Source organism: Balearica regulorum, chromosome Z, assembly GCF_011004875.1.
Source record: "Balearica regulorum gibbericeps isolate bBalReg1 chromosome Z, bBalReg1.pri, whole genome shotgun sequence".
NCBI classification, from domain to species: Eukaryota; Metazoa; Chordata; class Aves; order Gruiformes; family Gruidae; genus Balearica; species Balearica regulorum.
The window spans coordinates 32,077,426-32,103,131 of NC_046220.1; the positions used below are offsets into that span (position 1 = coordinate 32,077,426).

The window sequence follows — 25,706 nt, forward strand, 5'->3', positions numbered from 1 at the left end:
AGAGTGGTGAGGCACTGGAACAGGTTGCCCAGAGAGGTTGTGGATGCCCCCTCCCTGGAAGTGTTTAAGACCAGGTTGGAGGAGGCTTTGAGCAATGTGGTCTAGTGGAGGGTGTCCCTGCCTGCAGCAGGGGGGTTGGAACTAGATGATCTCTGAGGTCCCTTCCAACCCAAACCATTTTATGATTCTATGATTTTATGATATATTTAGATGGAAGGTATGCTTTCTGGCCAAAAATGATTGGACTGAAATGGTTGTCAGAGAACAGTCTATGACTCAGTGAGCACAACCTTAAAGTACTTCACACTTCACCAAAAATGTGGGTTTGCAAAAAGTCAGAGAGAAGCTGGAGAAATTGAAGGTTAAGAGGACACTAAAGAAATAGGAAAATAGGAAATTGAAATAGGAAATGGCCCTGGGATGGAGTTCTGGAGGTCTCTGGTCCAACCTCTTGCCAAAAGCTGGATTATTGCCGACACTAGACCAGGTCAGTCGTGGTTTTGTCTGTAGTAGTAAAAAAAAACCTACCAACAGTGAAGATATCACATGCCCATGGGGTGACCTGCCTCAGTGCTGCACCACTCTCTGAATAGGAAAGCTATCCTGTTGTCCTACCTGAAGGTCTTCTCCCTTTGTAGCCACACACACATATGTCCTGCATGTCTGATGAATCAGACTTACTTCTCTCTCTCCTCCCTTGCAAAATACATACTGTATTTCCACACACTGTGGAGTAACTGCAAATGCAGCAGGAAAGACAACGCCTTCAGCTAGGCTCTCCAAACATCAGTTGCTCCAAATAGGCATCAGCCTTCTTTACCAACCCTTTGGCCAGGATGCTCGCTCTTTGACTGATGCCACCCAGCCCCATCTTTGGTTCACAAGGAGTTTGTACCCATCTGTTTATCTGCAGACATTTTGGTACATGACCAAAAGGTTTACAAGGTGCATCCTGGAAGGACTGCAGCCTTCAAGGCTAAACTTCGTACTCCAGGCTGCTTAGACTAAATTCCTTGTTTCCAGCAGTGGTTGGGGGCGGGGAATTAACCGTGCTGCAAATAAAGAAAGGTTTTGCTAACATCTTAAGCCTATCTTGGACTAAAACATCCCCTTTTCCAAAATCTTCTTACCCAGAATCATTTCCTGTTCAGTAATCTTACTGCTTTGGAGCCAGACAGCTGGCTTTCATGGTGGAAAAGTCCTGTGTTTTCAGAAAAATATTGAAGAAAGACTTTCAGGGTGAGAAAGAGTGGAGAAACTTGGGGTGGTTTTCACTGAAATGTACTGCACATCTGCAATTGTATTTAGGTATTTTCTTGAAGCCAGGAGACTGACTTTTGCTGTTTACATTCACAAGAAGCCTTCTGTGCAGCACCAGTTTCCAAGATAACTGGGCCACAAGTATCAACATTTCACATAGTCCTTCTCACTTCACAAAGAGCTGACTTTCTGCTGGAAATCCTACAGTTCCAGACCTATAATCCTAACTTTCCATGACCCTGCCAATCCTCAGTGTCAGTCCCTGAGCCGCAGGATGACCTCGACTGCTCTTCTCCAGGGAGGCTGCATCTTTGCAAGGGAGGGAGATAGCGGTCTCCCTTCCCATAGCAACTCCCGCAAAGACATTGCACTGGTGTGAATACAAAGGCAAGATTTTTGCATGGAGGGTATTGAGGCACTGTACCTCTAGACCAAAAGAAAATGCCAGCAGTCAGCTAGCAATAATGTGGCAAACATTTACCCAGACTTCTTCAGACAAGGAAGGACAATAAGCCTGGGAATACAGTGTGTGCAGAACACCAGTTGTCCCATGGCACAAACGCTCTCTCTGAAGCCCAGGGCTCCCAGTTATGAGAAAGAGAATTGTCTGGCAAGGCAGAGAAGTAGTGTGAGTAAAGGATCATGTTAGTGACTATTTCTTTTGCTTCTTCCCTCCCACCACCTTGCTATATTTCAAGTTAGCACAGGAATCTCAAGGCAGGTGAACTGGTCACATTCAGTCAGAAACCTAAAACCAAGAAGATTGAGTGCTTAGTTTCAAACTCACACAATCCTGCCACTGAGACAAATGGGATAATGCAACTGTAAGACTCCAGAAATCATCCCAACGTCTTTCATTACATCAGTTACGTAATTCTTGTTAGTGACATACCACTGAGCAACCCTTTCTCTTTTTAAATTGGTGGAAGTGCGGGTTAGCTCTGGGCTAGAATATAACAGCGTGCAAATTATTTGTAGGTCTCCCTCATAAACAAATGTTTCCAGAGACCACTGAAAAACAGCCTAAACCACACTTTTTTTTTTTTCTTCTTTTTTTCCTTTCTTTAAACATATGATACGGAAATAAGTATTTTAATAGAGAAATATTTTGATTCCTAGGGAGGAAGGTGGAAAGATGTAAAGTTACGAGATGATCAAAGCTTTCATAGTGTTTAACATCATATACATTGAGATCCAGTTCCAGTACAATCAAAAAGCTACTTAAACTGGAAACAGGATGACACCACCAACATCATTTTAAGTTTTCACTGGAGAAAGAGCAAAAAAAAAAAAAAAAAATCACACCTCCTGCTCCATCTGACTGGGTATGTATTTGACTCCAGTTAAGCACAGTCTCCATGCTGGGTCCAGTGGGTCATCAGATATTGGAGCATACAGTATCCCAACTCATGAAGAGACTGAGTTGGTAACCCAAATACCAGCCTGTCTCCATCTATTTTGATCTTTCAGACAGCCTGCAAAATCTCTTCATTTCTATGTTTGGGTACAGGAAGTCAGCAGACCTTCGCAGCATGCCCTTGACCTCTAATGGATGTTGGACCGGTGGATATGCAGGGCATTCTTCGGGGATGTGGTAGACCCCTAGACCTGTGTCAGCTAGGTGAAGTCACTCGTCTCTGCCTGTAAATCCCAATTTCCCTGTGAAATAGAGGAGTAAGGGGTGCAGAGGGGGAAAAGGGTGTTTTGCTCCCTCCCGGAGCTGCCAATTACAGTCACTTGCACAGATTTATCAAGAGTAGCCAATACAAAACTACACACACACAAGCACACACTCTTAAAAAGTTTTTATTAATTTTCATTGTTGTTTTTTTTTTTTTAAAAAAACAAACCCGTCAGTGCAACAGTTCAGTATCCCCTTCCTATCCCCCATCAGTAAGCAGTAATTTTAAAATCAGGAAATACCGAGTGCTGAAGCCAATGGGTTAGCATTTTGCTATTATTTCCTTCTGTCAAACTCTGAAAAAGTCCTCTGTATAAATTAAACAATGAAAAAAATGTTATTTTCAATTCTATGTCATACAGTCAAAAGAACCATAATAATGCATCTAAAATGTGTGTCCACAATACATCAGGTATACATTTTTGGGAAAAGAAAAAAGGAAAAAAAATATGACATTCTAGGCTTGTTAAAAGGATAATGGTCCCATATTTTTTATTAACAGGTTAGCAAAACAAAATCCAATGGATTACAATATTTACATGTTATTTGAAAAATAAAGTAGTGATAAAAGCATGTCACAAACTCTTTTTTTTTTTTTTTTCTTCATTTTTGGTAACCATTACAAACACCCAATCCAGGTATGGAACTGTTTAAATACATTTGAAATGAGGCCAATTAAAAAACAAATACAGACACAAAATGTGTATTTATACTTGTCCCTCCAATGTGTTTTTCCATGACAGTCCCCCCCTACTTCAAAAAACAAAACCATTAAAAAAAAAACAAACCCCAAAAAATCAAAAGAATCCCCCTAACGCACAATTGATGAATCCCCAAAAGCAAAACACCATGCTTCTCAAGTAGCACTTATTCCACAAATGCAACATTTTTGCCATCAATTTTATGTGAAGCTCTCTAGGACACCATTTCCTCAGCAGCTTCCAATTCCGCCCCCCCTCCCCCCTCCCCCCCGGATCCCCTCTGAAAACAAAAAAAAGAACAAAGACACATGCATTTCTAAAACTAGGTTTCAGTCAAGTACTTTCTACTTTTTTGGAAAGAAACTTTTTTTTTTTTTTTTTTTTTTTTCCTCACAATCAGAACATACCACAGGCACCAGATCCTGTATTCATTGCTCAGGCAAAATTCCTGTTAAGTTTGGTAGGCTTTCCACCCAAGAAGTAGTGCAGGATCAGCCACTTAGGTATGCAGGTTCCTATTCATTCTACGCTGCTCCCCTCATGCCAAAAGCTAAGGAGGAGGGGAAAAAACTTAGCAACTCCATCTTGAATCGAGTAAAAGTAGTTCTCCAGGCTCAATGTCATATGTAACTATTTCACCTCCACTTGCAAAAAGACGTGTTAGCAGACACCCCTCCCTCCCACCACACCAAAACAAAAAGAAAACATGCACACTACGGACAGAAAGAAAAAAAAAAAAAAAGGCAGCCAATCTTAACAAAAAGTTACTGGTGTGAGACTGATAGATGTTAATATGACAAGCAACAGAACAATTATGAGGACCTATATGTTTGGTCCACGAGCTGCATAGCTGTGCCATAAGTTTGGTTCTTTAGTTTTTTTAAAAAAAAAGTTAAAACTTCTTTGTTATTTCCATATGTTTAAAATTAACAACAACAACATCAACAAAAAGTTTTATTCACAAGATCTAGTCTCCTTTCCCTGTCCCCCCCCTCGAAAAGAAATACTCATTTTACATGAGAAACTTAATTGTGCTGTATTGGTAACACCTCAGACTGATAGAAAATAAACATGTGGCAAACAAAACCGCACAATCACATGAAATCTATCAAATCCTAAAATTATAACTGAATACTAACAAACAGCTTACCTGGAATAAAGGATGACAAGTCACAAACAGTTATCTAGGAATTAAAGTCTCTCTTTTTTTTGTTTTTTTTTTACTAAAATAATTAAAAAAATCACAGTATTTTAAGAAATAAAACCCACACTGGGATTTTAAGCACAATTTGTTTTCCTTTCTTTAAAACTTTTTTTCTTCCTCCATTCACCACCTTGCCCAGCAGTCTCTCTACATTTAACCACAACAACAACAGGTAGTACTGACAAATGCAGAGATCTCCCTTGGTTAATTCTGAGGTACTAGGAAACAGGTGACTGTTTTAAGCAAAGCAGTTTCTGTTTTGTTTTTGTTTTCTTTTTTTTTTCCTCTTTTTTTTTCTTTTTCTAAAGCAGATGCATTCAGTCTGGAAAAGCGTTACGTATTAAAACTAGAAAAACGCACCCAAATTTGTGCGTTGAAAAGTTGTCCCCCCACTTCTTCCATGCTCACGATGCTTCCATTCACAAACAATCCAAGTCTCCACTGCAAAGCACGATGTGTAATGTAGGAATACGGGGAGTTGCTTCTTTAGTCCAAGATGAATGTAACTTCCCATTGTCAAGATCCAGAAGAAAAGATGCAGTGATGTAATGGAGCCACTTATTCCATCACTTAAATAACTTTAATATACACACACTCACACAGGTACCAGTGCTTTGAAAATAGATCATTCAGTCCTAAAAGCAGCTTTATTTCTTCCTTCTGCCCACCCCACCCACCCACCCCACCCCATTCATCATGTTCAAGTACGTTGATTAGAATCACACCAAATGCTTATTCGTTTTTGGACTCTGTGTTGTCTTGGAGAGGTTTGTCAGCAGCTACCATGCTGACTGCTGTTTCACTGTTGTGGGCATAGTCCACCACCATTTTCTCAATGCCTTCTTTTTCTTCTGGCAGTGTGCTAACAGTTTCTTCTATGTCCTCCTTTGGCTGGCTGTCCTCACCGGTCCTGTGCTTGCTTTCTTTCAGTGCCCTGGAAAGCCAAGCAGCAGAAAACAGAAACACTCTCGATATAGCCAGAAACAAGTCGATATAGAGAACAACAAAGCCAATCTGTGCGCATCACATGAGGGAGAAAAACAGATCACTTTTTAGAAAGGTAGATGCAAGCAGCCACACCATTGCCACCTCATGCTCAAGAGGAGAGGCAGTGCAATGAAGCTACCAGTGGGACCCATGACATTCTAGCTTTGAAACCAAATTTTTATTTGCTCTACACTGGGACAGATATGAGATGAGAGAGAAGAACCCCAATTCTAACTTTTAAAAGTTTATTCCCCTTTCCCCAGTCCCTTGTAAACACGACTTACAAGGCACCAAACAAAGGCACAGGAAAAGAGTACTTTTCCCAAAGAGTTAATGATCCCATAAAACCTTTTATAGGTTGCAACATTTCAGGTACTCATATTTAGGCAGATAAGATTATGGGCAATAGAATATTTCTCATCATAATATTTCTCACCCCATCACAGTTAACCCACAATATTGTATTCAAATTTCTTCCATGTGTCAGCAACCTTGAATGAAATCTACTCTTTGAAACTCTGGTCAGCAAAGATACGTCTGCTACTGACGAGATCTTCATCAAAAGAAGAAAATTATTGTTACAGAGATGCCTATCTTCTCTGTGATGTGTATCATCCCACAGTGCGCTAACTATCATAGAAAGGCAAAGATCTTTACTATGAACTAATGAACTTCACTATGCACAGATTGATTTTACTTCCCTTGAAGGTCTTTTCTCTCCGCATAATTCTTTGCACTGCTATGCAAGTTTAGCTGCAAGTATGCGAAAGAGATATAATAAAGGGGAAAAAAAACACAACCCAGTTCCTTCCTAGAACATTCTGTGTAATTTTCTGCCATTTTTATGCTGCTCTGTTGGCAGGCAAAATCAACAGTACACTTAGGTAAAGTTAATACTGGGCCAAGTGGTATTCACCTTGGGACGATCTTAAGTTTTAGAATTGCAGTTAAACCCTGGAGTCTACAGCCACTCTGGGAAGTAGAATTAAAAAGGATGAGCAGGAACTTCCCATGCAGAGACATCTCATGACTGTACCCACACTTGGGACAGACAGAATAGTTCTTCATAGAACTGTGTTTGCCTTCATCACAGCGCTTTTTGAGAGGCACAGAATGGAGTGGGGAATGCACAGACATCTACCATTACCTTTGGCTGTTTGGCAAAAAAGTGTAAATCAACTTACATGCCGTGTCTCAGCACGTGTCGCTCCCACTCAGAGCCTTCTGTAAATGATCGGCCACAGAACTCACACGGGAAGCGTTTCTCTGGAGCACCACTGTCAGGAAACATCACGGGATCTGGAAAAAGCATAGCTCATGAATTCAGAAGTGCCGGGACAAGAAGGGGCCACTGTGATCCTACTCTGATCCCCTCTGCTGCACCTTCTCATCCCTGAGAAGCAAAAGAACTTACCTAATAACTGCGTCTGTGAAAATGCAACTCCCCTAAAGCCAAGTGACACTGCAAGCAACAGATCCCATCCTAAGTCTTAAAGCATCTCTGCAAATAAGGGTAATGAGGTGCTACTCACTGTTCCTACATTTCAACAAATGAAGAGACTGTGGAGTTTTAATTCAAAACCAAAACTGAGAAGTTTAGGGCTGAAATGACTTGAAAGCAAAGTGAAAAAACCCACTAAAGCCCATCTATAATTTTTGAATTGGTAGTACAAATTTTAGGAAAAAAAGACTTGGTTTATTTAACATGCACTACTCATAATAAATAGATATCCCTTCATTATGAAGTCTCATGGGTTCAGTCCTGCATCTTAACTGCATCGGTGTTTCATCCCATCCTAATCTTTTATGAAAAGTGCTTGGGATCTCATTTGCAGAAGTATCAAGCACCTAGTAATACAAGTGAAGTCACTGGCAACTCAGGGAGTGATATTTCTGAAAGTCAAGTTCCATGTGAACACAGACAGCTTTAAGAAAAGACGAAACATTTTCTGACAAATTAAGAAGATCACCACACAAGCCATTAAAAATAATTGCATGGACTATCTCATTTGATTCTTTTGCTGGAAATAAGACAACACCATCTGGTCAGAGTACTAATTCCTTAGCAGGGATTATCTTAAGCAAGAAATCAACACAATGTCTTTCTGACTCCTCCCAAACTGCATAACAAAGAAAAGGGATTTTGCTTCAGTTTGGTTCTGATCTCTGCTCACTTGATTTCTTCACTCTCAGATTTACTCTGTTCAAGATCAACCCATGAACTTAAAATTCACATTCCCTAATATCCATATTTAAGTTTTATAAATATATTTTTGTGACACATTTCTCACTACTTAGCCGTTACTAAAGTTCTATATGGAATGGTTCATAACATAATTTTTCACCTTTTCCCCTTAAAGAAAAACTTGACTCTGTATTTCTTACTGTCAGTGATTTACTATGCAGTTAAATATCACAAAGCAAGATGCTGTGTCAAGAGGAACACCAAAAAGTAAGTCAATGCTATTAGTTCAGTTTACATCTGGATTTTAATACCTTATGTGTAATACAAATTTATAAACACACCACGATTTATAAACACACAGTCTAGTCATGGGTTCAGGGACAAATACTTATGAGTGGTAGAAGTTTTGGAGGCAAACGGTGCTGTTCTGTACGAGAACATACCTACCATATAGTACAGAACAGGAAGTTTATTCTGGGCCTCTGCAGAGAGGAGATACAAGACACAGAGGCTCTTTTACACAAATAGGGAAGACTTGTTGTTCAACCTGGAAAAGAGAAGGCTCCAAGGAGACCTTATTGCAGCCTTTCAATACTTAAAGGGGTCTTATAAGAAAGATGGAGAGAGACTTTTTATGAGGGCCTGTAGTGACAGGACAACAGGGTAATGATTTTAAACTGAAAGATGGTATTTTAGACTGGACATAAGAGAGAAATTTTTTAAGATGAGGGTGTTGAGACACTTCAACAGGTTGCCCAGAGAAGGTGTGGATGCCCCATCATTAGAAGTGTTCAAGGTCAGGCTGGATGGTGCTTTGAGCAACCTGATATAGTGAAAGATGTCTCTCTGCCCATGGCAGAAGGGTTGGACTAGATGATCTTTAAAGGTCTCTTCTAACCCAAACTAGTCTTATGATTTATACTTGCAAGTCTCATTAAGATTAGCAAGTGCTACTCTAGTAAATCCATCACCTCTTCAGAATACATTACTTTGTTCACCCTACTTCCTGATCAATTTTGCTTCTAGGGCAGTGGATTTGGACTGCTTCCCTGGAAGAGTATCAGAAGCTGCTCTTCTCTGGGGCTTGCAGAAGAAAGGTAACAGACTGCACAGACCCCTGACCTCTCTGTGGTTTTCCTGTATGACACATACAAGCACTCATGGACATTTATTTTTGTCTATGGTGGAAAAATACCTCAATTCCAGTTTCTACTTAGACCAAGACATAGAGACAGGCAGTCCCTCTGAGATGCAGTCCCTACCAGGGGCAGCTGTTCTTTCCATGGTGTACGCCAGACACCTTCTTCCCCCCTCTCCTCCTTCCCCCACACACCCCCCCCCCCATCTCCTTCCTCTGAGGCCAATATATTTTCTACTACCCTTCAGCAGCAGCCAAACACTCCCTTTGCCATGCAAGATAGCAGTTCAGCTCTGCTGAGCAATGCTGAGCTCTGCTGCCCAGCTCTGCCTGCTCACATGGGTAACAGACCTTCTTTGGTTCACTGTTCAACAGCACATTGAGAGAAGCAAAGCACACTCTTTGCACCTTCAGTACTGCACATACCAGTCTGCAGTCAAAGTGGCGACTTTCAGCAGCTGTTTGACTCATGGGAAAAAATCTTGGTTCTGCCAAAGTCACAGACTTCAGAGGGTTCAGACAGCATTTGCTTCCAGATATTCAGAGCACACAGAGGCACTCTCAGCAAATCCCACTTCTGCTAACACCACAAAGGCTAGACTTGTCAAAAGCACCTGAGTGGCACACAGGATTACACAGTTTGATGTGGTTTGAAAGCTGTGACAGCATTAGCCACTGCAACAGACTATATTTAAAACTATAGGTCTGGTCCTCTGCTAACAGGGCAAACTGTTTCCATGTTAGAACTATTTTCTGAAAATCCATAGGGAGATGACAGCATGCAACTCAGCATCCAATCACACCTTCAGTTCCTGTCTCAATGGGATGTTTTCTGAAAGTGTACCTTGCATCTTGCACCTTATAGGTGTAATCCACAACTTGCCTAGAAAAATACAATCAATACAACTGGATCTTTTCTAAATACCTATGCTGTAGTAGACATAAGGGTTTTCTACATTTTCTACCTATTTTAGTATAATACATTACAAATGGTAACAGATTAAAAAGGAGAAAAAAATAACAATGATGAAACATTGACCCTATAGGCCAGTCAGGAAAGAATAGCTGAAAAACAAACTTGGAAATATGCACGATTTTTTTAGACTTGTCATCTGAATAACCATGCAGAAATCATTTTACCCAGTCAGAGATCAAAAAACCCCCACTAAACCAGGTGAAAAAAGTACAAAAAATTAGAATTACTAAGACACTATCCCTTGCTTAACTATTTATCACATGAAATATGGGGACAACACTTACCTATTATCCCTGCAAACTTAAATCTCCAGTATAGAAGGTGGTACTTTTACATTTTTACAGTGTAACCTAAAGTCAATTTAAACAATGAACTCTACCTTGGGCTGTTCCCCTCCCAATGGTGCATTTACAGGGATTTGCAAGGCTTGGCAGACAGCACCTTCTTCTCCTTGGACTAGATACCATGGCTTCCAAGGTCATGTCAGCACCTGTGCTTGTATGTAATGCTAAGGTAATCCTCACAAGGACAGCATGACTCTTCATCCCCTGCTAGCTGTGGGTCTATACAAAACATTAATCAGCCTACTACATCTGCAGCTAAGGTGAGCTGGTCCTTTAGTCAAATCACTACACAAAACATCGTTCCAGCCATGAAGCTCTGAGGCTGAAAGCTGTCCCCAAACAGACACCCAAGCACATTTCCACAGGAGTTATTAATGTTGAACTTTGAAATGTGTATGAAACAAACATCTCTTTAGGTCTTCCTCTTATTTTTCTACTGCTCTACCTAAGATCTTGTGAAGGGTATTTTTCCTTAAAACACAAATGGTTTCCTATCCAACTCACTTCCTTTCTCATTTAAGTAAAAGCTATCACTAACCGCACTTGAAATGAAGTGGAAGTGATAAGTGTAGACTGGATTTATGCTGCAGAGACGCTAAACAAAAGCCAAGAAGCGGGGGTCTTGCTATTAAAAGGTAAGAAGCACGATCTAAGCCCTTTCTGTTCTGTAAACAACCTGTGAATCCAGAAATTGGAATTTTCAATGTCTGAAAAGATGTAGAAAGAAACATTTTCTTTTCTCAACAACTCATAGTGAGTTTGAAACCTAAAAATTCAGGAGGAAAAAGGTAAACATGGTAGTGTACCTTTAGTTAAAGTACACAGAATTTGGCTAACTGCAGTCATCAGCATCAGGAGAGCGGGTGACCCCAGGAACCTGACAGTCAGACATCACAGGCCTAAAGATGTCAAAGGGTTGTGAACTACATTTGACTGGTGAACTGTGCACCAGAGCAGACTAGAAAACACATAGTTTACACTAGATACTGCAATAACACGGTTTTCATGGAGGAAGGGTGTTGGAAGGGAAGGACAAGAAACCCTTAGTTCAATTTACAGAGAACTTACTTTTTCCCCGCTGATCTAACTTTGACCAAACCAAAAGCACATGGCCTAGGTTTGCTGAAGTCAGTGGGATTAGATACAAATGTAGGCACATATTTAAACACACAACAGTGCAAGTGGGACACAGACCTACTCTGGCTCCAGAGCTGCCAGCTGCAGCAAATGCAACAGGACTGACTCCCTCTGAGAAGGAATGCTGGGCACAGAGTTAATAACAGTCCATAAAAAAAAAAAAATGTGGCCATGACCCCTTCATCCCTCACTTGAACAATGCCAAGTGAAATGCTGAAAACGGGTTACCAAAACAGAAAATCTGACAGACCACTAAAATACTCCACTTACGTAGTTTTTCAAGCCCTTATAGATGCTATCTGCATGGGCAGATAAGTCACAGATGCTATCTGTGTATTCTCATAGTACGTATTTTCTTAAACAGACTGAAAACTTGTAATAAGGATTAGAAACATGAGATTTCCCCCAGGAGCACTGTCTTCACAAAAGCCCTATTCTGCTCCTGCTGGCATGCCTGCATGGCTCTACAGGAATGTGCTGTAGAGTCAACAGCTGACCTTGCTTGGTAGGACTAGTGGGATATGTTGCAGTGCACAAAAAAAAAAAAAAAAAAAAAAAAAAAAAAAAAAGCTGCACTGACCTCTCTCTTCAGTCTTTGGGCTTAACTCTTCTTCTTTTTCTTCTTCATCACTGCTGGAGCTCTCTGTTTTCCCCTTCATTTGTTCCAACTGGTCCAAGTTAACCCGTCCAACCAGCTCAAAATTACGACTCACCTTTGAAAGAAACATTTTTGTCAGCAATCAGCACAATCATCCACTAATCAGAAAAATCACCACATATACAAAACAAAATCAATTATACCCCAAAGCCTACTCAGCTTTAGGTGACATGCAGTCACCTAATCAAATTAACACTCATTTCTTTTCAATGATAGTGATTCTTCTTTTCTCATTTTTGGTTTTCTGAAATCAATGGCATTCAGTAAGCCCTCCTCATTTCTTCCTGGCTTTGATATATTAAAACAAAACAAACCAAAAACAAACCAAGAAATGCATAACACTAAGTTGTATGCTCTTTTCATGGGGCTATTCAACAGCTGTGATTAAATGCTGCTACTGCACATCCACACTGAAGGAAAATACTCTGTGACTGGTTCATTCAGCTTCATGCATGAAAGGACGGGTGTTTTACTAAGTACATGGATGCTGTGTGCCACATACACTTTCATTCATAAATAACAGATTAATTTTCATTATGAAGGGCTGCAAAGTGCTTTGCAAACTGATATACAGACTATAATGGGAACATTTCACCCAGCAGTCAACTTCAGCTAACCCTAGGGTGACATGCACCAGCTACTTAACAGCTCACAGCAGCAGTATGAAAGGAGCAGCTTAGGGCATGGAAGTCAGGAACTCTACCACATCCAACAGAAACAGCCGAGGAGCAGTCCAGATTTACAGTAGCAGCGGAGAGCATGGAGCATGACCAGGAGACTAGGGCTAACATTTGTTGGATGACAAGCGCCCTCTGAGCTCATTGATCACTGCTGGGAAGGATTTTGGATTCATCTTTCATGCAAAGAGACAGCCCTCCAGCAGCACGGGCACTGAGCTACAGAGGCAGAGAGGATGGAGATGGAGGAATGAGTGCAGTACAACACCTCCTGCAAGATGTTGAATGAAATATCAAAACCCACTGACTATTTTTATCCCTCTGGGATGTGAATGAACCTAAGGAGCATGTGAGTTAGACTGTAGTACATTTCCAGGTAACAAACTATCCTAAATGCAGTGATGTGCAGATTCCTAACGCTACTCTGTACAGACAGCTGTGATGAGGTTCTCTGACTTAATATATTACCCACTGAGATTTAAATAAACAAGACTACACGCAAGGCACTTAATTCAACTCAGCTTGTCACAGGAACTCTTTAAGGTGCAATACATCACTTGGGTATCTGAGCCTAGAACTTTGACATAAATTAGTGAGATATAAATCACCAAAGAGAAATGTGGAAAAGATACCCTTAAACTACTGGCACCACCACTGCAGGTCTGGATTGGAAGGGAGAACTAAGTGAGGGAATTATGTTCCCAGTCTGATGCACTGTGTCAAAAGAATGAGGAATAGTGCTGCCTAGATAGACCAGGTGCCCTGCTGTAGCGACTAGGAGGCATGGAGCATCTCACCTACTGTGTGAATTGCAGAAGACTCTCCAGAAGTAATAAAGAAGAAGGCAGATAAGCATAGCAGGCAGATAAGCATAGCAGGCCAACATAAGTTTACAGAGTTTGTTTTTATAAGACAGCCAAATATTTTTTAAGTATGAAAAGGTCTCCTGGGACTTCTGCTGCTAATACTGTCAATATAAATGTGTTTGGCTATACGGAAAGTGTCATTCAGTCAATGAAGTAGGAGTAAATTTTTAGTGAGGACCTGGGCAGCTCAGCTCCAACAGGTGGAGGAATACAGCTGCCTCCTCTGGAAATGACAAATGACTCTAGCAAATACTTCAAAACACATCTCAGTTCTAGAACTTGTGTCTCGCAGCTACACAGTTCAGTTACAGCAATTCAGAGCTAACAGTCTGTGTAACGTCTCTAATGACTTCTCAAAGACTGGATCAGGTCTGTACTTAGGCACTCCACAAAAACTCCAAAGCAGTCTTAACTTAGGACCTGGTTATACTTGCTGTTTATCTTTCCCTTGTTAAATGTAAACGGAGGTATATTGTCCTCTTTGTTATTAAAATATGCATGGCATGTCATGCTGCTGAAGTTGCCAGAGCAATCTTATGTTTGGAATCTCCTGCTTTTAGAGAGGCTGAATCACATGGCCTTAATATTGTTTCACAACATACCCCTACCCCACCCCACCCCCCCACCCCCCGCTTTAAATAAACTTAGCATACACAAGTGCCTTTTCCAGATAATCATACTCTGCATACAACAGTCTGCCAATTCTGGTCAATTTGAACAACTTTAGAAACCCTCAATTTTGAGTTTCTAAAGAAGAAAAGAAGTAATAGAAAACAGAGGAAGGGAAGCCCAACATGGGAGGGATTAGCTTCCAGATTTGAGGAGAGAATATAAACCCAAAACAATGGCAAGTTAGCTACTCAGAGTTGACACGCTAGTAAACTAATACAGCATTTGCAATGAGTAGATTGCTACAAATTAAAACTACTTGATGTTACCTTGTGCTCATCTCGGAGGTGAGTGTCCAGCTCCTCTGTGTGTTTGGTCTCATAGTAGCAGAGTTGGCATTTGTAAGGTTTCAGTTCATTGTGCTTCTCTATGTGCTGCTGCAAGCTCTCATCACTGGAGCAGGTAAAGGTACACTTATCACAGCGGAAAACAACTCCCTGCAAGTACTTTGACAGTTTGGAACGGCAGACTTCAATGGGAACGACCCGCTCTTCTGTAGGGACAGGAAAACATTAATTTAACAAATTTTATGAAATATCAGGCCCACAAGTCAACAGCTTGGACACTACCACCCACATAAGGCACAAGATATGCTATGTGGGTAGGCAGTCTGTCTATAAAGAAATGGGAGCTAAGCTGGACTGATACAAATAACACAAGACAAAAATTCTTCCTGCAATGACAGGGTTAATGCTCCAACACTACAAATGCAGGTGTCCTCACAAATGTTAACTGCTTATTGGGTGAAGTGGATGGGAATGGAGGTTTTGGGGCAAATGAGATTCCACCTCTAAGTCAAGAGTAGCAGAGCCTGTGAGTACAAAATCAGCCATTAATCAGCCAGACCAAAAGTCCATTTTGGTTCAGTACTTGACAGGAGTCAAGAGTGGCTGCTAGAAATGTAATAAACAGGGAAGCTGCAGGGTGTTTCCCAACGCACCATCCTGCTGGCTTTACAAAAATTGGAGCTGGTATCCTCACCATCACATCTAAAGCAACTCTCTGGGGACTGAGAGGGCAAGCAAGGCAGCACCTTTTCCTAGAAGAGGCTGTGCAGTTCAGTCAGGGGCAGAAGCTTCCCAACACACCCACAGCTTTCAGAAAGCTCATTCTCAAAATCTGCACGCATGTCATGTCACGTCACACTTCTCACAGTTCAGATCATGGATACAGGCATGTACTGAAAATGCTCTTGCTGAGTTTTTAAACTCTCCACTTCTCAAACAAAGCACTGATGTTTCACAGAGCAGCAATTAATTTTAGTCATTTGACAGAGCCAGAATCCGATATGCATAACACTCATACACTGTGGTTCCCCAAGCTGTGCACACAAGGGAAGCCCCAAATTTGACCCTTCAGCTGAGGGTCACCAAAAGATCCTCATTACGGGCTTTTATTACTCAACTGGCCTTTTGAACTAGAACACTGAAATTTATTACGGTTACTCCTTCTGGACCACAGATTAAAGGAGGGGTTTGATCCTCCTCATGCAAGTTCATCCCTAATGACAGGTTAAAACAAATGAATAAAAAACCCAGGCCTGAATCTCAGACAGCAAACATGAAGGCTAGGGGGGGTGTGGCAATCCACGTATGGACCTGAGCCAATGGCCCCTTTTCCTTAATGAGGAAGATAATATCACATCCAAAGACAACTACAAAAATAACAAACTCCCTCAGGCTGTCAGCAAGGTGGTAACGCTCAACTGTTCTTTCACTTTTGGCAATCAACATACCACGGCTGCTCACAAGACTTTTTCCACAGCCAACAAAATACTCCATCCTGCTCAGCTTCTCCCTGAACACAAAAGTTAACCTGCTTCATAACTCCCCCTTCGGCCACTTCAAAAAGTGGAAGTTTTCCCAAAAACTATACCTTAAAAAAAAACTCTGTGGACTTGTAATCCTCTTCTACACCAACAACAGCTTCTCTAGCTATAAAGACACCGAGTTATGACCATTCAGGGTGGGAAAAGGGGAGGGGTGAATAGAGTCTAAGAGACAACAGAATTTAAGGCTGTGATTCTGGGGTCATAAGAAGACTTTTTACAAGGTTGTTGCAGCTGTGGGCTTATGAACTCACTGAAATACGTGATGCAGCTGGTTTGAAAAGTGAAAAAGCAAGTGAAGTTTTCAAAAAGAGAAACACTAATTAAAATATTTGAAAATTCACTATTCCTCTAGCACCTGGCACAGCTTCAAAACAAAACAAAACAAAACGAAACAACAAAACCCCCAACAAAACACACCTACAAAACTAAAACATAGGAAGGTATAAATTTTTTTATCTACCAGTCTGCAGTAATGCAGTATTCCCTAATTCACATTAGCAAAAGCTATTTTCTCACAATCACACACATGCTCCCCAAAATAAAGGCAGCACAATAACATGAGAAAAGCAAAATAAACATAACCATCAACTCTAGCCTGAAGGATTTCACTTTCAGGGGATGATTTAAAACTTTTCCATGATATATTCATGTCAGTGAAGTTCCTCCAAGCAATGATTTTGGAACTTGCAGGGTTATTTGGATCCAGAACCTCACATTTTTTAAGGTGATGCTCTGGCTTGCGCTTACAAAACTCTGTTTATTTAATTACTCGTTTAGAGCACTTATCATATCTGGACAACTCACAAAGTTACAGCAAACCATAAAGCCCCATGCACAAATTGAAAAAGGTAGCTTCTTTATCCATGTGTAGAGTTCTTCAAAGTTCAGCAGTGTCTAAACAAAGACTACTGTATATGCCCACTTTGCAACAAGATGTCCTGAATTGTGTAACAATTTAGCAGGTGTAATTAAAAAACAACAACAAAATAATAACCTAAAAAGCATCATCTTGGTTTAAAAAATCCAATCTTTCCATTAGACTGAAATATCTGTAATGCAGATCAGAGATTAAATTGAAAGACCATTAATGGACTAGGTATTTGCAATACAGTAACTCAAAGCAGACATACAGTTTTTTGCTCAAGGCATAAAAAAGCCCATGACTCTGTCAGTCCTCAGTTGTAAGGAGAAATACCTTTACTCAGCAACACACCACAACATAAACACTTTATTTCCTTCCCTTAAAGGTAAACCAAGTACAAACAAAACAATCCTACTATCTAGGCACAGACCAATTACTTGGTCACATTGAGTGTTTGAAAATATGCATTTTTGCCTGCAAATCCAAGCTACAGTCACAGAACTTGTTGCATTTGCAGTAGCCAAAAGCAAGCACAACACAAGGGTTCTGCATGTATCTATGAAGCTGTGTGTACAAGGGATCAGGATATGTAGCAATGATACTTTTGGGGAGGTAGATGAATTTGAAAATTTGAATTTTTTATCTTAAAGTTACTATTCAAAAGAAATTGGTGTGATTTCTATTAAATGGAAGAACAAAATCACTATTTTGTTCTCACTACCAGGAGGAGAATAAAATGATCGCTAAAAGAAGAAAAAGTAATGCCCCTAGGATTTTAAAGCAGACCCAATAGTGATCTTGGTAAGTTGCATTTAGCCCTGGAAAAACACCAATGTGGTTCAAAATATGTGATGGGAATGCTCCTGGAAGGGATAATGAAAACTAATTGCATTGTCCAGACTAAATTAAAGGCCAACACCTCTGCTGTCCACAGAGCAAGAGATCACTATCTCCGCTGTGTCTCCTCTCCCAAGGCTTGGCTGTGACAAAGGCCAGGAAGAACTTGAGAGCCAAACTTCTCTTCCCTTACCTGCATAGCAGCCTCTAGCTGTGTTAGTCCCCTGTACAGGCTACCTGTAATGAGTCTCTGCTCCATCTGTGCCCACGTAAGGGATAATGAACCGCTTTTACACTGATGAGAAACGGGTGATACATGAAAGAAGGTTCTTGGAGGCTTCCTATTTGCCCTCATTCTTGATGGGAAGCAAATTCCTTGCCTTTTTTTCTCACTAGGCATTCAGAGTTCTAGCTGATAATGCTGTAGCTCTGTAAAACACAGGTTCTGTAGCCACTCATTAAGAGGCAAATACACTCTCCATTTCAAGCACATGCTGTTTCACCAAGGATTAGGGATACAGCAACTTGGAAGTGATGTAAGAGTCATGCATTTGTAAACATGTCTTTTTACACAGGAGGAACATTACTATGAAATGGATCAACTCCTTCAGTCTTGATTTTACACACTGCACCACTCCATCTACCTCAAAACTAATTTTCTTGGACCACAGATCAGGGCTACACCCTTGTTCTACCAATGTAATGCCTATAAAAAAGGAAGGCTCTCAGACTACATTCACCATCCCCCAGTCTCTCTTTCAGTGCATGTTAAATCTTTTCAAAATCGTCTGCTTCACACAATTAAACACAATAGTAGAGGATTTTTTTTTAGCTGGACATATGCACCAGAAAGAACTTCTTTTATTACCTGGATGCTTGATGCCATAGAAAACCCTTGTCCTTCCTTCAGTGGCATCTGAAATTTTTTATCAGCTAAAATCCCATTTGGATTAAAACTTCTTTTACTCTGTTTTACCTCTCTCAGTGCTCCAGCGGGTGTATCATTACGTCCTTTGCCATCAGCTTTGTTTCAGCAGCACAAAGGCTCAAGGTTGGTTTGTGCAACTGAAGCAACAGCCCTACAAAAGAACAGATCACAGTGTCACTTACCCAGGAGGTAACCACCTCCTTTCAATTTGTCAGTAACAGCTCTGTACAGGCAGTACAGCTGCTTGAGCACATGATGTGCTTTTCCACTTCTGCAACAGGACACTTCCCAGTGTCAAGTCTACGCGTGATGGAAAATACCCTAAGCCCATCAAGTTCTCCCTCAGCTTCTCTATCTGTATTTTAAAGGTCTGGCTGCGTCCACTGGAGCCCTGGCACAGCCACAAACCAGAGCACACCTCAGTAGCACTTGGAACCTCACAGTCCCCTGCACAGGGGTTAACTAAAAACTTCTTCTCAAGTCAGCTAATTCTGGAGTATGCCCTGAAGCTGAGCAAAATCCGCCACAACAACACCTTCAAAGACAGGAAGTAAAAGCTAAAGCATCTGCCAAACTCTTACAACCAAATAAAGCAGCTTTGTAACATGCTTTCTGAATCACTGACAGGTCATTTTTCCCAGATGTTCCCTCAGAATAACGCTACTAGCAGACAGAAATTTGTAAGAACTCTGCCAACCTCACTGCTTTGGTACAAGAAGGACTTTATACTACCAACACTGAAAAGTGGTATGTTACAACGAATTAAGATAGTGCTTGTCACACCAGGATCTCCTCCAGGAAAAAGATGGCACGCGAAACTTGTGTTTGCTCACCACCAATACCCTACTGTGAAACTCTGCCCAACCTGCAAGCAGGCAGAGTGCCATCCCAACACATGGGTTTGGATTTCGGCAGCCAACAGACCATCTACAAGCATCAAGTGTGATAGCTATGGGCAGGAATCCCAGCCCAGGGAGCCCAAACAGCTGTCTCTTCTGAGCTAGCAAGCCCATAGTTAATAGAATATAGAAATCCCTAATCCCACTTTTAGCTTGCTTAAAAAAAAAGAGAGAGGTAGATATAGAAAAGGAGTCTTAAAGAAAAACAAAAATACGATAATTCTTGTTTTGATCCTAAGAACGCTGGAGAGAAAAAATTCAAACAAGTAAACAAGGGATATTTTGGGGCCTCTATGGTTAATTGATACACCCTGTCACAGAGTTTATGACAGCAAGGACTTTATGATAACAAGGACATAAGCAGGAAACAACTCTAGCATAGATCAGAGCAGTAAATTAGAGCAACCCTTGCTAAACAGGTGTTTGATGACTGTTACCCTCTCTAGAGGAAAAGCTTAAAAACAATTTTAAATTTGCCCTGTTTCAGCACTGGCTAACGTTGAATTTTACACGAAATAAATAACATGCATCATGTAGAAATGAAACAAAAGCTACTCAAGGGCTAATGACTTATTCAACATACTTGTCCTCACGTACAAAGAGGGGAAAAATTAATGATGTACAGAGATGGAAAAATTTAACAAAACCACTCTGAAAGACAAGGGCGTTGTTCAGCATTCGTCTCACCAGATAGAGACATATACAGGGATATTGTTACCTCTATGCAGAACTATATGGTCAATCATGTTGCGTTTATATTTGGTGTGATATAGGCAGAGAGGACAGCGAAGATCTTTGGGTCCCTCCTCAGGAACTGCTGAATGTCCAGCTTCCACATGCATAGTAAAAGCAGATCTGTGAAACGGGGGACAGATGGAAGCAGTTAGAAGAGGTGTGCAGGGAACAATGAAGTGTCACAGCTCTATATGGACGTGTCATGTAAAATGGTACAGATACCACTCAGCCTTGTCTTCACAATGCCATGTGGCATTTCAGCAGGGCTACTCACATGAGTAACACATGAGCAGCGGTATTTGCAGGCTTGCATCCTCAAGTAACAAACTCTCATTCTGACAAAAAATTCTTTTGCATGGGTTGCTCTATAGTCACATTGCTACAGTTAAGGTAAGCAAAAGAATTCCCATCTTTCATGCTCATTATTTGTCTTCAGGCTGAAATATTCAGTGTTCTTTCTCTGGCAAAGATTAAACTTTTAGCAAGTTGAACAAAATCTATCAACTGTTCTGGACTTGCAGAGGTGAGTTACTTCTTGAGACAGGCAACATCCTTAACCACCTCTGTCTTTACGAGACAAGCCTAAAACCAGCTAAAATGTTTAGATTTGGGACTCAAAACAGACTTGCGTTCACAGTGAGTTTGGGACCGAGCAGTTAAGTTTTCAAGCATCAGCTGTAAGGATCTGAAAACCCAAGGCTAAGAATACTCTCCTTATTAATGTGGAGGAATGAATGAATACTACACAGTACTTTTGAACAAAAAATTCATGCTGGCTTTACACTGACTGCATACTTAAAAGTTGCAAGAGACATGCATACAGAGGAAATTAACTGTACACCTATCTAACCACAAACTCAGCTACTGAAACAAGAGGTGTCTAAACTTGGGGCACTTGGTCATTTTTTCCTAAAGCAGGGGTAAAGCTTGCAAACGCCAAGGAGCTTGCCACATTGAACTAGAGTTAGAAGTCTTTCTAAGTTTGTCAAGACTGTTAGCATGAACACAAAGCAACTTAATAACACAACTGGCTTCGGGCACGATCCAGCGATCACTGAATGCTACAGGTGTGTTTCTATCAACCTTAGTGAGTGCTTTCATGCATTTAAGTTTCTGTGATGAGGTGAAGAGGGGATTTGTATGGGGGTTTTTTGCCCCATCTCCCCTTTTTTTTTTAAAGACAGAAAACATGCTGTGCTTCTAAAAGAAGTAAAACTTAATTCCTGAATGTTCAAGATACCACATGAAAGAACACTACTCCCTCATGCAATTATGAACGTGTTTAAATGCTGCTTGATTTAAGATGATTTCATTTCATCCAGGTAGAAGAAAATGGCACTTGCAAGATACAAATAGATAGAACAGACCTGGCAACTGCTGGTAATCTTTAAGACCGATATCAACCAAGATATAAAGCACAAGCAGCAAATTATACCAGGAAGTGGCTGAAGCAACAGAGACTACAGACATGTAACTAGACGTTGCTCTTGTGTGGATTCTCTCAGGTCTGTGCTCAAAATTTTCTTCAAAAGAACTCCCCCCCTTTATCCAGTCATACTGCTTACTGTTACCAGTCTCCTAAGAACTTAACAAGTTTGAGACATCAAATATTAGCTGAGGGCGTTATGGTCAAGGGTCCAGCATACAGTGATTAGGTCTTTTTTTTTTTTTTTTTTCCCTTACGGAACAGCAGCTAAAAACACACACAAAGAGAAACACACACAGCACCAAGTTTTGAAATTTTGCATATCAAACTGGATTTTCTGAAATGTCTCTATGTTATCAGATATGCTAGACAATGCTTTGCATTTTAGCTAGACAGATTGCAGGAGAAATAGAGTTTCATGAGAGAGGTTTTTTTCAAAAAGGTGATATAAATTCTCCTGTCTCCCTAGGACACTTGATTGTCTCAAGCTTCATGTTGGTTGCACCAGGAAATGATCTGATTTTTCTAGAGAAAAATTTCACACTTCAGGATAAGGATAGCCCTCTAAATGCCTAGGCTGAGTAAAAAGCACTACCTGTACCATTTCCTCCGGCAAGTAAAACCTACTGCAAGGACTTATTGTGCTTTCGTCTGCAGCAGATGGTACCGGCTGTTTCAGGAGAGAGGCAAATGGATTACATGGATGCTGCTGTGATCTGGCATGGCATTTCCTGTGTTTCTCTCCCTGGTCAGCAGTGGCCATGTTTCTGTTAGCTACAGCCAGTTCTCAAAGATCTCAGAAGTCTTTTCAAGTGCTAAAAAACCGCTTATGAGTTCAGTTTATCTGTTTTGCACAGTACTTACTTAAAGCCTGTATAAAAGGAACAATCTTTGCACTTGAAGAGTTTTTTCCCTCCATGCTTGTCACGGTAATGACGCCGAATGCTCTGTATGTAACCCGAGGAGAATTCACAAAATTCGCAGTTAAGGATGGCTTCCGTTTTTTCCACTCCTGCAACACTCCCGGAAAGTGAGATTGGGCTGATGTTGTTGTTGTTCCTGGCCAAAGCTGCAGATTGGTAGTGGTTCAACTGCTGCTGAACATCAGGAGGCTCAGAGTAGGAAGAGTCTGTAGAGAAATAGAGGATAGTTGTTATTTCAGGTGGATCAACAAATCTAAAAAGATTTGAGGCCTGCTCCAGCACCTGTCAGCTTTTAGTGGGGGGTGATCAAGATGTTGGTTATGAAATCCAACGACAGCTTTCTGAAGGGATTAAGAAAAAGAGGTGTAGTATCTCTTAATCTAATCTAACGTGTATTCTACAATTTAAAAGGTCATCACTATAAATTATACTTTTTAGATCTAATTTGGGGAGGGAAGAGGTGACTGGTTTAAATTAAAAGTAGTCTAAAAAGAAGTCTGGTTTTAAGAGACTTTTAATTCGTGAAGGGAAAGCACATTAATCATATTACCAAGTGTTTATGTGTTTGGTGAATAAATCAGACCAGATCCTCTCAAATGTCTTATGCCAGTTTACACCAGATGAAGATCTGGCACAGGATACACGTAAACAGCCTATCTAAAAGGTGTGGGAGGAAAGCAATGGATACTCTTCCCTACTCATTCATGGAATTATTTAAGAAACCCACAACAAAAGTTAACTTTAGGAAAATGATACAATTTTGTTACATTTGAAGCAGTCTTCACAAAAAGTAAATTCAACTTCACCTAACTGATAATGTTTGAAATGAAGTTGCCATCGGAAGAAGAGATATTTAATCATAAATTCCAGTACAGCAAACCTCTACATCACACTTCCTTAGAAGCTGCTAAGTTTTGCTATACTGAGAAAGAGATCTCTTTATATAGATGTATCTGTATGGACGCGTCCCTTCTACAACCCAGCAGAACTCTGTCACACCATTTTAATGGCCTGTGGAGAGTCCAGAGATGTCACAGTACTGAAACTGAAAGGTATAATACTCCAGTTGGACCCGAAAAAAAAGGAGGGTGGGAGGGCAGTGCTGAACCTTTCCCAATACACTACTTGACTGTGGAGATTAGGAATTCAACTGCTTTGCCCCATATAACCCACAGCTGTCCACGAATGGCACAAATGAAAGCAGAAAAGCAGATGAATAAAGCACAGATGAATTTCACTGTAACTTTTCAGGAAAGAAGACAAAAGGCTCTTTTCTTAAGCTTTCTGGAAGAAGGGGGAAAATAAGCAAGGTGGGAGTGGGGGAGAGTGGGAAGTCGGGATACAAACTGTAGCAGCCACCTCTTGCTTTGATGGGTACTTCATTTTCCAAAGCTTATTTCCTCAAGGCTGAATATGTAGGAATTCTCTAACAGACATGCTTGTCGAAACTTTCTAGCCAATTAGTGTGGAGAATCAAAAGGCAAACAGCACTCAGTGTGGGGACTTCTCCACCTGTCTTCAAAAGAGTAAAATGCTTGCTCTCTTCTCACTACCACAGAAAGGGGTTATACAGGCCCAAGAAATGAAAAACAAACTAAGAACAAAAAACACCCAAACCACCAAACACACAAAAAAACCACAAGCAGGAGATAAATGTCTCCAGGCTCCCCTGGCTTTATCACCAGCCTTACAGCAACGACAAAAGCAGAGACATGAAAGATTCTGGTAAAATGAATGAAATAATACTTTTTTATTTTCCTGTGCAAGCTTCATGAACTGAGGCAGGATAACAATGCAGCATTTACCACCTCTGTTTCCACCACTTCTACAGCAGGTTTGCTCACCATGAGGGCTCACAGTGAGCTCCACCCACTGAAATGTCAAGGCTTTCTTTTCCTTGTGTTTGAAACAGTCTCCCCACTTCCTTTACTTTGGCACAGGACAGGCCTGAGGACCTGAAAACCTCTGCAGAAGTATCTTCTCCCTCAAAGGCAGCAACCGTGTGCTTGCCCTCTTTTGGAACAGGACCTTAAGATCCAAAAGGATGCATGGTTCAGAGCAGATATGCTGACTTGCATATCTGTGGCCTGGTGCCTGGGCTACTGGGTTCAATACTTCTAAAAGCACAAAACACAGTTAGACAGATTTCCTGACAAGGGTATGACAGCCTAAAAAAAAGTTCATAGTACTGGAAACAGTTCTTTTTGTTAGTGTACTAGTCAGATTACTTGTAGGATACTGATTAAAGTCTAGTTCGTAGCTTACCGTTCCCTTCCTTAGGAGGAAGGGATCAAAAATTTCCATCACATCATCAAGATTCCTAGCCAAAGTCTCAGTGATATCCACTAAAAAAGTTACAGGTTTAAAAATTATTATTTTCAGAACAAGGAAGTTTTGTTGTTGTTTGGAAGATGACTACACTTCAGAAGTTTTTACATCTGGTATCTGTTACTCCAGGTTTCAAACTTTCAATCGGATATTTACGTACTACTGTGGAATTTAGTATGTGAAAACTACAAAAGTACATAGCTACATGTCTATTCCCACAGAAAAAAAGAGTACACAAAGTAGCTTTCCTTGTCATCAGCAATAACCAAAAGCTAATTCTACCTTTAATATTCTTACTTTCTTTCAACCAGGACTCATGGTGGCCACTTTACAATTTTTCGTGTATTGCCCCGTCACTATTAAGATAGTCATGATATTCACAGAAAAAAAAGCCATTTGAAGAGGTTATACGGAGACTCTTACACTTAAACAATGGTAGCATGCGTGTCCATAG

At 40.7% G+C, this 25,706-nt stretch overlaps 1 protein-coding gene across 8 annotated transcripts in view; it reads right to left on the minus strand.

Annotated features, from left to right (window-relative positions):
• Positions 1 to 3,050: 3,050 nt before the first annotated feature.
• The window catches only part of ZNF462 (zinc finger protein 462), a 96,464-nt gene continuing 73,808 nt past the window's right edge, over positions 3,051 to 25,706 (minus strand). For 7 of the 8 annotated variants that reach the window (XM_075740853.1, XM_075740852.1, XM_075740858.1 and 4 more), the window contains 6 exons: positions 22,866 to 23,130; positions 20,559 to 20,695; positions 14,753 to 14,976; positions 12,194 to 12,326; positions 7,018 to 7,132; positions 3,051 to 5,780 (listed from right to left, as the gene is read on the minus strand). In XM_075740853.1, coding sequence (XP_075596968.1) covers positions 5,579 to 5,780; positions 7,018 to 7,132; positions 12,194 to 12,326; positions 14,753 to 14,976; positions 20,559 to 20,695; positions 22,866 to 23,130 — 1,076 coding nt within the window. In that variant the 3' untranslated portion in view covers positions 3,051 to 5,578. Of the gene's footprint in view, positions 5,781 to 7,017; positions 7,133 to 12,193; positions 12,327 to 14,752; positions 14,977 to 18,881; positions 19,093 to 20,558; positions 20,696 to 22,865; positions 23,131 to 25,706 lie in introns of those variants that run through there. The other variant, XR_012833142.1, reaches the window with a different exon arrangement.